Source organism: Vanessa cardui, chromosome 28 (genome assembly GCF_905220365.1).
Source record: "Vanessa cardui chromosome 28, ilVanCard2.1, whole genome shotgun sequence".
Classification (NCBI taxonomy): Eukaryota; Metazoa; Arthropoda; class Insecta; order Lepidoptera; family Nymphalidae; genus Vanessa; species Vanessa cardui.
The window spans coordinates 490,720-506,774 of NC_061150.1; the positions used below are offsets into that span (position 1 = coordinate 490,720).

The 16,055-nt window shown below is 34.7% G+C and overlaps 2 protein-coding genes across 6 annotated transcripts in view; both read right to left on the reverse strand.

Annotated features, from left to right (window-relative positions):
- Positions 1 to 5,647, reverse strand: part of LOC124541733 (transcription elongation regulator 1) — a 33,039-nt gene extending 27,392 nt beyond the window's left edge. For all 4 annotated transcript variants that reach the window (XM_047119673.1, XM_047119672.1, XM_047119671.1 and 1 more), the window contains exons 1-5: positions 5,329 to 5,647; positions 2,257 to 2,590; positions 1,638 to 1,791; positions 1,151 to 1,333; positions 262 to 384 (exon numbers count right to left, since the gene is read on the reverse strand). In XM_047119673.1, the coding sequence (XP_046975629.1) occupies positions 262 to 384; positions 1,151 to 1,333; positions 1,638 to 1,791; positions 2,257 to 2,590; positions 5,329 to 5,519 (985 nt within the window). In that variant the 5' untranslated portion in view covers positions 5,520 to 5,647. The remainder of the gene's footprint in view (positions 1 to 261; positions 385 to 1,150; positions 1,334 to 1,637; positions 1,792 to 2,256; positions 2,591 to 5,328) is intronic.
- Positions 5,648 to 9,443: 3,796 nt separating this feature from the next.
- LOC124541631 (keratin-associated protein 5-2-like) lies at positions 9,444 to 14,050 on the reverse strand. Of its 2 annotated transcripts, none has more exons than XM_047119555.1 (2): positions 13,794 to 14,050; positions 9,444 to 10,903 (listed from the first exon to the last, which is right to left on the reverse strand). In XM_047119555.1, the coding sequence occupies exons 1-2, from the start codon at positions 13,903 to 13,905 to the stop codon at positions 9,531 to 9,533; spliced, it is 1,485 nt and encodes a 494-aa protein (XP_046975511.1). In that variant the 5' UTR covers positions 13,906 to 14,050; the 3' UTR covers positions 9,444 to 9,530. The 2 variants fall into 2 exon arrangements, with proteins under 2 accessions (XP_046975511.1, XP_046975512.1); XM_047119556.1 differs by lacking the exon at positions 9,444 to 10,903 and adding an exon at positions 12,595 to 13,276.
- Positions 14,051 to 16,055: the final 2,005 nt, after the last annotated feature.

A 16,055-nucleotide genomic window follows, 5' to 3' on the forward strand; every position in this document is an offset into this window, starting at 1 on the left:
CTTATTTAAACAAATATTGACTTTCCTATGTTGTCTCGGGTCTGGGTGTTTGTGGTGCCATAGTTACTTCTGATTTTCCACAACACAAGTACTTTAGCTACTTACAATGAGATCAGAGTCATGTATGTGATGTTGTACAATATATATTTGTTATTATTATTTATTTGTTAATAAAATTTTTCATCAAGACAAATATAGCTCACAATGTTAACATTCAAAAACTCGGATGAAACAACTATCATCTCTTATAGGGAAGTTTACCTGGTGGCTGTGTAGGGGTCTGAGCGGGAGACTGCGAGGGAGCAGAGTCCCCTGGAGGCGCCTCGTCTTCTGGGGAGCTGTCCTGCTTGTCCTGTGACTTCGGTGTGGACATTTGATTGTTGTCTGGAATCATAATTGATTTATATTTAGAACAGGTTTCATTAAACAACCTACACAATTCTCTATACTTGAAGAGTAGGTTAGCAATATATGTTACCTAACTGCCTTTATGTGGGTTGATAGGACATACACTCAAACACACACAAGAATTCCTCAAAATGTTTTCATTTACTGTTACGCAAAATTCCTTCTATGAATTCATAATCTGTCTTTAGCATACAGCTAGTTATTTAAATCAAATCAAATTCCTTTATTCAATATAGAGCATTACATTCACTTATTGAATGTCAAATGAAACACTAAATACTGAGAAGAACCAGCCAAGGAACTTAGCCCAGGTTAGCTTGGACTGAATCAACTCGGATGTCAGTTGTTAATAATATTCCATAATAACCATACAAATATTTAGAAGAGTATCTGAAGTACTAGTGTCTGTCTGTCTATTGTTCTTTCACAGTCTGGTATGAAAGAAACTCGAACTCCAAGACCATAAGCTACTTTTTTTTCTGACTCATGGCAACCAACACAATCAATCAAAATACTTCTAGTTCTTAATTTGAATTAGTTACATGGCTTATGATCTGTCCCACTAACAACCTCACACCACAGGGCCAATTGACCCTCACCATGAGTTTGTATTGACATGGTAGCAGAAGCTACCATTGAGGACAAGCCCGGGCAAGAAAGCATGCCTTGAGGTTTGTCACCTCATTCAAACTGAGTCTGTTTAAAATACATTGAACTGGTAGTATCAGCAATAAGCACTTACTGTCTTTAACCCATGGAGGCGGTTGTGTCATGAAGGGCGGCACGGCTCCCGGCGCCGGACCCACGCCGGGCGGCATCATGCCCATCATACCGTTCATCATGCCCATGGGGGGACCTCCCATCGGTGGGCCACCCATCGGTCCATTCATTGGCATTGATTGTCCACCCATACCTGGCATTTGCCCTGTTCAAATAAAAAATTATTCATCATTACATAGTAGGTATAGAAATCGCTCACCGCTGTTTGTCCCTATGTATGCTTAGATCTTTAAAATTACGCAATGGATTTTGATGCGGCTTTTTAATAGATAGAGTGTTTAGAGAGGTAGTTTTTGTATATAATACATGAACAATATGGTAAAGAAACAAGAAAATATCTATAGTATATTGCACATTGCACCCGTGCAAAGCCGGGGCAGGTGGCTAATTATTATATGTAACTTCTGAAAAAGTTATATTATCAACAATGTGTGCAAAGTAATATATACCTGTAACAGCCATGGATTCCATCTCGGCCTGCGTGATGACCTTACAGGTGGGCCCCTCTTGGGGCCTCGTCCAGGTCGTCTCACGAGTCCTCGCGTGGTAGTAGTACGATTTCCCCTCCTCTGACTTTGTCTCCACCCAGAGTTCCGGCGCTGGCTGTTGTGTAAGAACAAACATTTATAATATTATACATTGTTTTTAAGGTCGATTAAAATATTTTTTCAAAATTCTCTCATTATATTGTTGTAATATTTATTTAAAATCAAGTGAAACCAATTTCATTCAAGCAACTTTACAATGAGGAATCGTCAGTTTTTAAATACTAACGCCACTAGAGACTTACATAGCCCAAATCAAATAAATAGATTTACAATGCTGTTTTTTTACAGTAATTAATGTCCTGTGATGGAACCAGAGCCTGAATACAGGCATTTTATTTCTAAAAAGTATTGTTTTAGTGAATAATAAAATTTATGTATTAATTTAGTCTTAATAAACATTTGAAATTTTATTAAGTTTATTAATATTATCACACTATGTTTCTGAAAGATCTAATACTTTTACTGGCTAGTATCAGCATTATGTTCACATAATATAGAACATTATAAAAGTATAGCTTACCATATTTGGTGGTGGCATTCCTGGTGGTCCAAATGGTGGAGGCTGACCCATCATATTCGGCGGGGGACCCATAGGACCTCCAGGTGGCATCATACCGGGTGGCGGACCGAACGGTGGCGGACCACCCATCATACCCGGAGGCGGAGGACCCATAGGGCCCCAGTTGTTATCAAAATTTGGTCCATTGTTTGGTCCAAAGCGAGGTCCACCGCGGCCCCGGAAAAAGCCTCGACCTCTCATTGGTGGGCCGCCAGGGCCGTAGCCCCTGCCGCGGAAACGCATCGGTGGTGGAGGACCGTTCATCCATCCTGGAGGTGGGCCACGGCCTCGTCCCCTATAGGAGAACAATGGAAAAATTAATGAATGAGAAATGATAACACAATAATTAGATTATGAGATCAATACTTAATTCAAATAATCAATATATACAAAAGCACTTTTGAATTGGCATTTTACATAATTGGATTAAACAAGAATCTACCACTGGTTCGAAATGTAGATTCTACGGCTGGAAAGTCAGCAAGTATTAACTCCATGCTTTTTTTTATCTTATAATAATAATGTAAAAGATTCAGATGTGTGGAGTGAACAGTTAATCAGAAAAATACTAAACATTCCTCACATTGTCAATGCACCTCCAAGGTAGGGAGCCTTAGATTTGTAGTTACACTGGCCAACTCAAAATACAAAAATACTGGGTACTGACAGTAAAATACCTGATGAGTGGGTGTGACCTACCCAGACTTGGTTACACAGGTCCTTATGTAGTCATTATTACAATAATATCCACATGTATACATTTTTTTATGAAACTAATTATGTGTTTAATGTTGTTTAGTTGTTAAATACAAATAAATAAGCAATTGAACGCACATAATACATACATTTCACACAAAGTTGTACAATTATAATATATGAAGACAATATATGACTAAATCAATGATGCAGAATATAAAAGATGTGATGTTCACTGTAATTCTAATAATTACTATTCCGAGCTTTGATGAACAATTTAATATAGATTACTTTAAGCAACATATAAAATATTAGTAAAAATTTTTTTTATGATAGGGCTGTTGATTTTAAAAATTAGTTTAGTATATTCCCATAACATACAATCAGAACAGATTTCACTCCTTTACATTTGTGTAAATGAGTATCAAGAGAAAGAAAAAAAAAAGTCGCCAAGCTTGGTTTGTTTCAACAAACATAATAACATAGAACCTATAGTTGCCATTAAATGTAATGAAGAATCAAATCAATATTATTATTGATTTATCATGGTTGGTTGCACTGTTGCTATGGCGAATACAACATTATATCAACATAGTTTAGTTTAGCCTCGCTCAAACTATAGTCAAATTATCTATATGTCTCATTGTAATATTAAAATAGCCCTTTTTACTCAATGCTTATGTATGCATACACGGTACATATACCAATACATTTTTTACAATTTTTGTCTGTCTGTTTATTCCGGCTGGACCAATTTTGACAGGACTTTCACTGGCAGACAACTGATATAATAAGGAGGAGAGAAACTTTGGCTACAATAAATTTTTTTATTAAATTCAAACGCATACAAGGCCACGGGCACAGCTAGTATCTTTATATGTTTACGGTAAACTTTATTAAGTACATTGCAAAGAAGTGTTAGATCATCATTAAAGTTTATATAGAGGTGTGAAAAAACTGTAATTTATACATAATATGTGTTACAAATACAAAAATGGAGAATATGATAAAACATTCATAACTTACATCCATATTGGCGGTGATAAAGATCATCACATATAACATATTTGATATTTCTTTAGGTTTTTTGTTGTTAAATAACACAGTATGTCACCCAACTGAGTCTGCTCGCTTTTATCAAATGCATGTATGTATTTTAGCAATTAATTCAGTAGTTGAAACAAAAACATTAAATGAATTTAATAGAACAACTATTATTACTAAGCAATTAATATAAATTTGCCAGCCAGTTTTGATGTTCCTAGATTAAATTACTGCAATATTATATAATGTACAAACATTATTACAGTTTATATAACATAATCATGAACCAAGCAATATATTTTGATGAATAACACGATGCTAATAAAGTACATAATAAAAACTAGTTATAATCTATTATATCGCCAAAGCATGCTCTATGTTGAATTATTTTTCTAATATATTATACTTAATAAATTCAATATTAGGAGTCATATCTTATCATCTTTTAGTTGTCTTAACAATACTATAATTACTTATACAAATGCACAGAAATAAGAATTTAACATGATGAGGTGTATATATGGGCGAGTAAGTCAATACAAATATAAAACAATCATCAAATCTTAAAATATAAATTTGTTATGCATATCTTAGATCTACAGATCGTTTTCAGTCAGACTTTGAGTAATAGGACAGAAAAAGCAAGAAGAAATTACTTGTCTGATTTTGGCTGCGGTAACAAGGGTGCTTTTAATTTCTCACCTAGATTATAGTAATTGTAACAGAGAAATATAGCTAATGTTATACCTATTTCTATACACTGTGATTTATGGTGTAACTATTCTTAATATTTAGATTTTATATAAGTTAAACTTATGTAAATACATGTATTTATTAATCTACTACATCTAAATAATATTTGGTATGATATTTTTTTGTATGTTTTACATAAATTGGTTTAGTTTACCCGACACAGCGATTATAACTAATTATAATAATTAAACAATCAAAATATATTAATAGTTTCATAGTATGGAATAATTATTTGTTTTAAGAGTCTCATTAATTAAAATGTAAGGTTGTTGTATTAATTATACGCGGTTTTAATTGGCTAGCTTTGTAAATCGATAAATGCATTGACATAGAAGTGTATGATTATTTCTGCATGAAATTGGGGGGAATATTAGTTTCATATTAATAATAAAAATAATTTAATCTAGATCCTGAATAAACATTGCTAAATTCTGTCATAATTTAAGTTATTATAGAATAAGTCTAAGCATAATAGGGAAATGAGTAAATTGTTTGTACTTTATACTGTTTGTAAATGTGATAAGTAAAGATATATCTTACCTAAAATTTCCTCGTCCTCCTCGACCACCTCGAAAACTGTTACCGCCGTCTTCATCTTCAAAACTATCATCATAATTGGCTGGATCAACGAAATCTTTGGATGCTTCACTTATACTATCGTTTCCTTCACTACTGCGATTAATAACATCGTTCATACCCGAGTCCTGTGTATTCATATATTCGTCCTCCATTTTTAATAATTATCACTTAATATTCACAAAAACTTATGTCCGCATGCCTAAATTATATGTTTTTGGCAAACACTACAACCACATTTTGCAATGGCGGAACAACATTGTTCCCAAAATGGCGGCCGGTAGCTTCGCTAGGGATTGACATAAAAAAAACAATAGAGCGAAAATCGATTTTTAAAAAGCCCGGTTTTCATGTTTTTGTGTGTATTATTATGTTAAATATATTTAAAAGCTTCATTTGATTACATTTAAATAAACATATAAATCATTTATAAATAAATAATTGTTTACGAACAGTTTTAAACGTACATACAATAAAAACACAAAGTTTAGAGAATAATAGTCACTATGTATTTAATTATTTTATAATAGTGGAGTGCCTAGAGCATCAAAATCAAACAAACCTCGGACTTTCATTATAGTGGAAAAAAAATTGGAATGTATAGCTAATAACATACATAAAAAAGTTGACCAATTGAAAATTTGTGCTTTTGATTTTTTAATTGATATTTCAAGTACTATGAGGCATATTAGGCTAATCAGTATTAAGTTAATGCATATTTCTCTATAAATATATCAGCGGAAAAATTGAGTAATTTAAGGATAATCGAAAAAAAGTAACATTTAAAGTTTTGCTTTATTTAATCATTTTACATCATTGATCTGCATCAAATAAGATTTTCCTCTTTATTATTGTGTATTTGAATTTTCTGTTAGTACATCTTCGTTGATTTTTTTAAAAAAATTAATGGTTTCAGATCCAAATTTAGTTGAAATAACAATGTCATCGTGATAGCTATCTATGAGTCATTTTTTAATAGTCCTCACTATCTTCTATGTACTTGTACTTATACATATATTTGCTCCATTGCCGACCGAGTGTCGATCATCACATTTCCTAGACTCATTTTCTTTTTAACGTTAGTCAGGTAAAAATAACTTTAAATCGAATTATAACAATCTACATGATATTTTGCTTCTGTAAATCTGTTATTCTTTTATGAATTTCGCGATAATAGTTATTTTTCTGTAGACTCTACCGAGAAGAACCGGCAACAAACTCAGTCAACACAAAGTCATGTTAGTCATGTTATTATTATTTAAATTAATATATCCTGCTTGGAAGTCAACAGGTATTAACCCCATGCTTTTTATCATCTATAAAATCTTGTATCGAATAATATGCTTTTTCTACCAATGTATTTTTTACAAATTATTTGAATTTACGAAACGGCAAAGTTAAAAATGTCTGCGGATTTTTATTATAGAAACGGATACCTTGCCCCAAGAAGGATTTATTGACTTTGCGAAGTCGGAAACTTGGCGTTATAAGCTTATCCATATTCCTAGTGTACATACAATGATTATCACTGATTTTATCAAAGTGATCAATGTTCCTGTGAATATACATAATATTGTTGTAAATATATTGCGACGCAACAGTGAGTATTCCTACTTTGTTAAAAACATCCCGAAGAGAGTCTCTAGCTCCAAGATTAAAAATAAACCGGATTGCTCTCTTTTGTAAAATAAAGACAGATTCAATATCTGCAGCGTTACCTCAAAGTAATATGCCATATGACATAATACTGTGAAAATAACCAAAATATACTAGACGAGCGGTATCAATATCAGTTAGTTGTCTAACTTTTCTAACCGCGTATGCTGCGGAGTTGAGTCTTCCTGTTAGGGATGATAAATGAGAACTCCACTGAAGTTTGGAATCCAATTCCATTCCTAAGAACAGCGTAGTATCAACTACTACAAGACGGTCACCGTTTAAAGATATATTATAATGCTTTCTAACATTGGGTAGGGTAAAAACTACACATTTTGTTTTTTGAGCATTAAAAATTAAATTATTTACTGTAAACCAATTGTGTATCTGTGATAATGCACCGTTCACATCGTCATAGTCAGTTTTTTTCCTGTCAACCTTAAAAATCAGCGAAGTATCGTCAGCAAACAACACTAAATCACAAATACCTTTAACATAGAAAGGAAGATCATTTATATATACTAGGAATAGAAAGGGACCCAAAATTGAACCTTGTGGAACACCCATTCTTAACGTGGAACGTTCCAGGCGAGGTAATAATCCATCCCGTCGTTCATTATTTTTCAAATTTTACCCAAACATGACTTAATTTCGTATGATGAACATAATTTTTCACATAGTATGCAACTACACTTGTCAGTCATGATACGGGAACATTGTTTATCGATTTTTAAAACCAAAATAAAAAGTAGCAATAGTTAATGCGTTTAATTCATTTTTTATTTTACTTTAATTGACCTTTAATCATCTATCAATTATTGAATTCTTTCATATTCATTGCAGCTTGTTAATCAAACTACCCTATTACACGAAGAATTAAAAAATCTTGAACAGAAGTTCAACAGCGAAAAATCGTCTGCAATAAAATTTCCGGTAGCAACATATAACAAATCATTTTTCACTTTTAAATAAACAACATGTATGGTACGACACAAATTAGATGTAGTATCGGAAAATGCAATAGAATGAAAACCGATTACTGCAGATTTACACAACCAATAGAAATAGCTCCCTATCGCGCCATTCGACGCTATTCGTCGCTACAGATTCTCGCGTCAGAGAAAGCAAGTGCATGTAAATCGCCGCGTCAAATTGACGAATATATTAAGTCATATGATATTATTATTAATTTATTAAGTTTGTGGAAAGATCATATTCGCATGAGAAATAAATATTGATAATTTGGGATGGCGTACTCAATTCGGATGTGATCGATTTTACGAATTTTGTCGATGCTACATCTATGTTGTATCGTACTATAGGTATCCTACGTGTCCTTTATAACTGGGCTATCCAAAAAAAGTCTATCTGTTCAGCACGTTGCAGCTAGAACCCAAAGATCCTTCAACCTTCCCTCCGTCCTTCCCGTTCACGTTCTACTAGCTGTCTAAGGTCTTTACGACCTCTTATAATCACAGATATCTCCAAAAGATGATTTTCTATTCCTGTTCAAGTCAAATTCAACGTATATATAAAAAGTGCTATTTGAAGTTAAATTATATGCTGGAATATAGATAGATTTTTATCTTTTTTTAATTAAAAATTACTAATTACTACTAATTAATACACTTCGCGAATTATATTATAAAAAAGAAACTGCCACCTCAACCAAAAACATTCATTCACTGTAACCATTTTCTGAGATCAAAACCTCTGAGCACTCCACTACTAACTACATTCTAAAATTACCAAGCTTAAACTCAAATTGTATAAAATTAAATATTGTTGATTCAAGTATCATCTTTATACGATACAATGTGACATATATATTTGCCATACTTGTAGTAGAGGGAAAAAGTGGCGCCAGACTCGATAATTTTGATAAAATATTGTTCACATTCGTCACCTCCCACAGGTATGGCATTATCAGACTTCTATTTATGACCATACAGGGAAAAGAAGTTTCAAGGTGGTACTAACCGTTTGGCAAAAAAAATATTACTCTTTTGCAGTGGTATGGCGGCCATTGGGAACTGTCGGAAAAGTATGGCAAGGTGATTTTCGTGAATGGCTACTCGACGCTGATTAGCTATCCAAAATTTAGCCTGGTACAAATGGTTGAATTGTTTTATTTAAATTAATGCATTCGCGTCAGTATGGCAAGACACGCCCGAGAAGTATGGCATTACGCTACCGCCTACTTTTTTTTTTACCCCTGAAGAACCGCCATACTGGTATAAATGTCCTAATATTTTGATGACGTGTGATAAATAAATGGGTACATCATATTAATATTAGCAAACTTACCTAGCAGTAATGTCCATTTGCTCTATGAAATACCGCAGATATTCATTGTATTCTTAATACTAAAAGATAATAAAACAACAACTAATATTTTTTATTCATTTAATACATAAGTTGCTTACAGTTGCTTGATAAGAAATAAAATCGAATGAATATTGAAAGTAAATGAGCTATGGAAGGCAATTTGAGTTTAAGTATTTGAAAATTCAAGGTTTTTTCGAATCCTTTTCAGTGCCAAGAAGATTCCAATAGTTAATAGATTTATTTCTTAAGACTCTCGAATCTTTTCCTACTGATCTATTTAGATTAGAAGATTTTTTCGTCTTTATATCACTTGGTATTATATTCAGTGCTACTTTTCCACTCTTATGATATTTCCTCATAAATTTAGTAGAAAAGTAACAAATACCAATTGAATTAGATGGCTGCAGAGTGCGCGCATTGATTCTAGGTTTCATATAAGGATTGCCTTTGGATAAATTTGGTTTCGAATTCAAATTCGATGGTGGGTAAGGTATCTTTGAAGTAGGATTTGAGGTATACGGAGGGTTAGCGGAGGGGTTAACTGGACTACTAGGGGTCATTGGATTATTCGTCGAAGGGCTAACAGGATTGTTTGAAGGGGCTTTATATGCAGACACTTTTGTATCTTGATTGATGTTAGCTCTAGATAAGGGCCAGCTGATTGCACTTTTTGGAGCTGGTGTTATGGCTTGTTGTGTGATTGGCTGTGGTGGTTCTACCTCTTGATGTGCAATCGGAACAGGTACGATAGGGACATTAATACACGGTCCAAAGTTTGGAGTGGCCCCACTAAAACTATTGTAATATCCATAAGGCATGTACGAGTTGTAGGAATTGTACGAATTGTAATCTACATAAGGATTAAATGGGGCTTGTGGGTACGGGCTATACATGTTGGCATAGCCAAACTGCCAGTTACTATGTGCGCCGCTATTGTCAGTCGGAAACGGTCCATCTACACCACATACGCCACAGCAGCTGAGTGGTTTACAGGTACAGCATATTGGACCACATGGATCACCAGGGCATGGTACTATCGGTCCACACGGTCCGCCTGGTTTAACTGGACCCGCTACAGGACATGAGCCCGTGGATACGTGATATGGACCACAAAACCAAGTGCCATAGGGATAGTAGTAATAGCCTGTCATGTATTGCAGACACTTGGCGGGCGTGTTACACGGTGGTGGTAGACAAGAGCAGGCAGCGGGGCAGGCACACACGCTGCTCAGAGCCTTAGCAGCTGCATCTGCAGACATCTCCGCCACATTCGTCGAGACCGCTCTGTTTTGAATGATATTTATTCGCATTAAGTTTGGTAAGAATGTTTGCAGCGATGTGCATTTTCTGAGACACAGCACCGAGGCGGTTTTTCGTAAATTGGATGCCATGAACTGTTCCTTTCTCGCCTGTACAAAGCTCGGGCATGATGGGCACTTGGCGATTTTGTCAAATTTGATCTTTTGTCTTTTCAGTTCAATATCCTTGGGCTTAGTCAATGAAATGGCAGCTTTCTGTACTCGCTTTGTCAAATTCCTCTTCATTACATTGTGTACTGAAAGGATGATTGGACTATTATAATTAATGAATCTTAAAGATTTTTTTAAAGGGGTCAGCAAATGATTAATTCAATAAAACTAAGTAGGTAATTATTAAATGTTTATTTTGTTTTATAAGATTATAATACAAACATAAATGTGGTTAATAGCAATGACTATATTAGTTGGATATAAGTTACAGTATTTAATAAATAGCAATTTTATAAATCATATTGTTCAAAGTCTGGTTTAACTCGCGGTTTGCGATTGGCCTTCAAATACCTGGGTACAGTTGAATGATTATACAATCTCAATTTATCAAAGCGTCTTCCCCTCTTCTCCCTGTATGATATATTTCTTTCTCCTGAACTTCTCAGATTCCTTTCGTTAAAAAGTATTCTATCAATTCTCTGTTTTTGATGAGCTGATTTATTACGATATATCGAATCCATTGGATCAACCTGGGTATGATATGAGTTTGACTTTGTTTTTGGATAATACATTGGGTACGAAGTCTCTGCTCCTCTCATAGTTTTACTCTGTGAAAAAGGATGCAAGATCGAAGCTAAAACAGGAGGAAAAATTTTCTTCGTACTATCTGGTCCAGTTTTATCACTTTTATTTTTCAATTTAGATTCGCCTTTCTTCTCCTGTGTCTTTGCTAAAACATCCCAAGACGGTTCCGCGGGCATGGCTTCAGCACTAGTCACTTTATACTTATCCATAGTTTTATCAGCTTTGGCTGGTTCCGGTTTTGGTACTGAACACACACACGCTGCACAGCATTTTGGGCAAGGGCATTTAGCGCCGGCGGGTAAACAGGCGCTAGCTACGTGGTATGGACCACAAAACCATGTTCCGTATGGATAGTAATAGTAGCCAGTCATGTATTGGATACATTGAGGTGGTGTGTTGCATGGGGGAGGGAGACAGCAACCCTTTTTGCAGCATGGTCCACATGGAATTGGAGGGCAAGGAGCGGCACAGGGCTTAGAGGAATATTTCCTTAAAGTCACGTTGCTCATCGCTCGTAGAAGGTCAGCTTTGTCCGTTCTCGTGATCGAATAAGCCGTGGAACTAAAACGCCTGACAAGACTAATAGGTGCCGCCATCTTTCCCTGAATCGCAATGTTTGGACAAGAGGTCGACAGCCCTAGATTGGGGGCGATTCGTTTGCTGCTTGGCAAGGAAGGTAGCTTCGATCTTCTAATGTTCTTAAGCACCGGAGAGAAAGATTTGCTCGTGAAACCTCGCTGTTGCACGGTCGTGACTGAAAAATGTACATTCTGAATGTTTTATTGAGTGCTGGATTTGTATAACCTAAAAAATTGTAAGTAGGAATTACATTATACTGTGGATTTTAAGTCGCGAGCTATTCGCGTACAAATATATTTCGTCCTGCACTTTTCAAGGTCTACGTAAATTCATTAAGCACTAAAATTATAGGCGAGTAACAGTATATCGAGAAATTCAGTTATGGCTAAATTAAATTCCAAAATCCATTACGATATCAACGTGCAGACTAATACTATTTAACTACTTTTGCATAAATATTTTGTACACAGACCTCGAGTTCGTCTCATAAATTACTTTAAATAAATCTTAGTTTGCTTTCAAGTTAAAGTTATAATAAGTTTATGAGCGTAATTTAAAATTATATCATCCAAATTCAAATTAGACAAAAAATGATTGTAAAAGACCATATATTTTAAACATTTATTCATACAAAAATATATTTAAAACAATTTTCTAATATCATGGTACTATTTTTATCGGATTTGAAACCATACGAGGCTTTTTCTCTTTTAATGGAGCTCTTGGAGATGCATTGGGTGTATTCATATTTCCTTCTTGTGGAGGATTGCCTTGCGCAGATGCTGCAGCTACTGCTGCTGCTATGGGTTGGGCTCCACACATTGGACAAATGCCGGCGGCTTCGCACTTCTTTGGCGGGCATTTGGGTGGACACGGACAAGGGCATGGGCAACATGGGCCGCAAGGTCCACAGGGTCCGCAGGGTCCACACGGTCCGCAAGGGCCACAGGGACCACACGGTCCACAAGGTCCACAAGGCCCTGGGCATCGACAAGGGCCACATGGTCCACACGGACCACAGGGCCCGCATGGTCCACAAGGCCCACAAGGTCCACACGGTCCACACGGTCCACAGGGTCCACAAGGTCCACAGGGTCCACAGGGACAGGGACAACGGCACGGTCCACATGGCCCACAAGGGCCGCAAGGTCCACATGGGCCGCAAGGGCAGGCGCCCTTTGGTTCATTGCTACCTTCATTCTTTTTCTCAGCATAGCCGCGAATTTGTGGGAAATAGTCACCGCAACAGGTTAGGCGAGTCTCAAGGGAGCCGAAAACCGCGCTACGGTGGGCCACTGCAAAGAACATCCATACATATAATACTCGGCGATGGAAAGCTGGTGGCGATGAGTGCTATTCGAAGAACGAGGGTCGAGTCGAGTATTATAGATGGAGGTCCTTCGCCAGCGGCCACCGTTCTCCGAAATAACACAGACGACACCAGCGAAAACCTTACAAATTAACGTTTACACAAACGCATGACAGGACATTTTATCGACCACTTAAAAAATCGATAAGTCGCAGTTATGTCAAAAAAAAACCGTTTTTCAAATATTTTTATGCCATGTCATATATTTCAAATTATACATTTTAAGGGGCCGCTTTTTATAATGATATGTTGAAAATTATTACGATAGAAATAAAATTAATTTTGTTTTTCAAGCATTTTATATCTAAATTCAATTATAAGCAGATTTAGGATGAACATTAGTAAACCTTTAACATTAAAGATACCATACACAAAAAAAAAATCTAATTGAGATTGAACAGAGTTTTTTTTTTAGATTAATTAAATGGGTAAAGAATACTTACATATAGGTGCGGCGTGCTTCTTATTATTTGTGGTAGCCAACTGACGCCCCTTGATACATTTCAATAAGGATACATTCTTCGTTAATACCGCTTTCCGTAATACAAGCGCCATTATTATTTTAAATTTGTTGTTTTGATTTTGAATATTGTTACTATTACTTGAAAAATTTTGTTATTTTATTTGGTTTACTTAAAATTTTTGCCCATGGTAGATGGAAAATTGTGTGTTGCCGGAACAAATGATGTTGTAATTATATCTGAATTTAAAATTTTGATTCTTCTTTTTATTATTCTGTCATAAGAAAAAGTTTTGCAGCCAATCACAGTAAAACCTACATGGCTCAATTATATTAAGGCACAACTACACATGGTTACAAAAACGTATTTATAAAATTTAATTTGATTAAGTATTTTATTATTTCCTGCAGAAAAATAGTATATTTTTAAGCCATGACTTGATATTTCTTTCATATAAAATTAAAGCGCAGTAAAGAATGTAGGTCTATGGACGTAGGCTTTGTAAAATTGCCGTAGTTGTGAAAAAAAAATTGCAAAAAGTTATTATTATACAATTAATGAGTTTATGATCGATAGCACACCTTGGGATTGAAACGATCGCCTTTATATAATATATGAGACAAAAAAACCCCACTGAGTTTCTTTCGAAGGTTCTTCTCAGGTCAGGGTATTTTCTTTTCCCAAACGGTGGCACTGTTTTAATTGACCATCAATATGAAAGTGTAATACTCTTATATTTTATTAAGTTATTTGAGTTTGAACTGAGTTTAACCTAAAATGTAATTATATAATACTAGAGATCCGCCCGGATTCGAAGGATTGCAAAGCTGTTAATAAAATATACTAGACAATATATTTTATACAACGTATTTTGACATTTAATTAGACATTACGCCAACATTTTGAATCCGTGATATCTTCCAAAATATTCATTTAAATTACATACTATATAGGCTCATATTGATATTACACCCAAAATGTATTTAAGGCACTTAGTTGGAGGATTATTGCTGTAGCCATTATTTCTCGTAAAAATTAAACAATAAAAAATGGATATTGCCTAAGGGATATACATATACCATCGCGAACTTTTTTGTAAATCATTTTAAGTAGGGTTCAGCCAGCGTTTACAATGTTGGCACAAAAAACACAAATGTTTATTTCATCATATTAGAACATCTTAAAATTTATCAGTATTTTTCTACTATGCATGCATATTATGCATATATTTTTCCCATAATCCCATCGCATCAAAATCCGATGCATAATTTTTAGGATCTAAGTCCATGGACAGAGAGACAGCGGGAAGTAAATTTGTTTTATACAATGTAATGATACTAATATAATTGCTATTGTCTCCTATGTGTATGAGTACATTATAATTGCTTTTTAGTTTTACCATCTATTAACGTAATCAACCTGGTGAAGTTACAAATATTTTTTTTATTTTGGCATTTATTTTACTAAGGGGGCACTAATTATTTCCGATACAATTTAAAAAAAGAACTAGTGACTCTTGCAGGATGATGTGTGATATCTGTCATGTCACTGATATGTCAAAATAGGGAGAAGCGCGCGAAATAGCGTTATTGAAACTGATTTTTTTGAATTTCGACTCTATGACATGTTTTGTTTTGATTTAATTTCATTGTAAACTGACAATGTCTGTTCGAACGTTTTATTTTTGTACAATTAATTCTTTATGAAATCGTACCAATTTAGTAAACGTTACGGGGTCTAATAAAGCCCGTACCGGTATTATGACAGATTGTATACGAGGTCTTAAACGCCCCGTACCGCAGTCATAGATGACGATGGACTTGCTAGTCTGCCAAATACAATAAAAAAATCAACCATAGAGATAATTATTTTAATATTTATTTTAATAATAAGATTTTAAAAAAGCAATTACAAATTAACTTTTTTTTATTAATTACATTTTTTAAATATTTATAAAACAAAAATACAAATAATAATTACTTTAGACATTATTTTTACAATATACTATTAAGACATATGACGTATTATATAAAGTTTTATTTAGTACATAATGCAAATCTTATATACAACACAATATAAATAAGTATTTATACACAATATAAATAAGTACTTGGTGGTAGGGCTTTGTGCAAGCCCGCCTGGGTAGGTACCACCCACTCATCAGATTTTCTACCGCTAAACAACAGTACGCAGTATTGTTGTGTTCCGGTTTGGGTGAGTGAGCCAGTGTAAGTACAGACACAA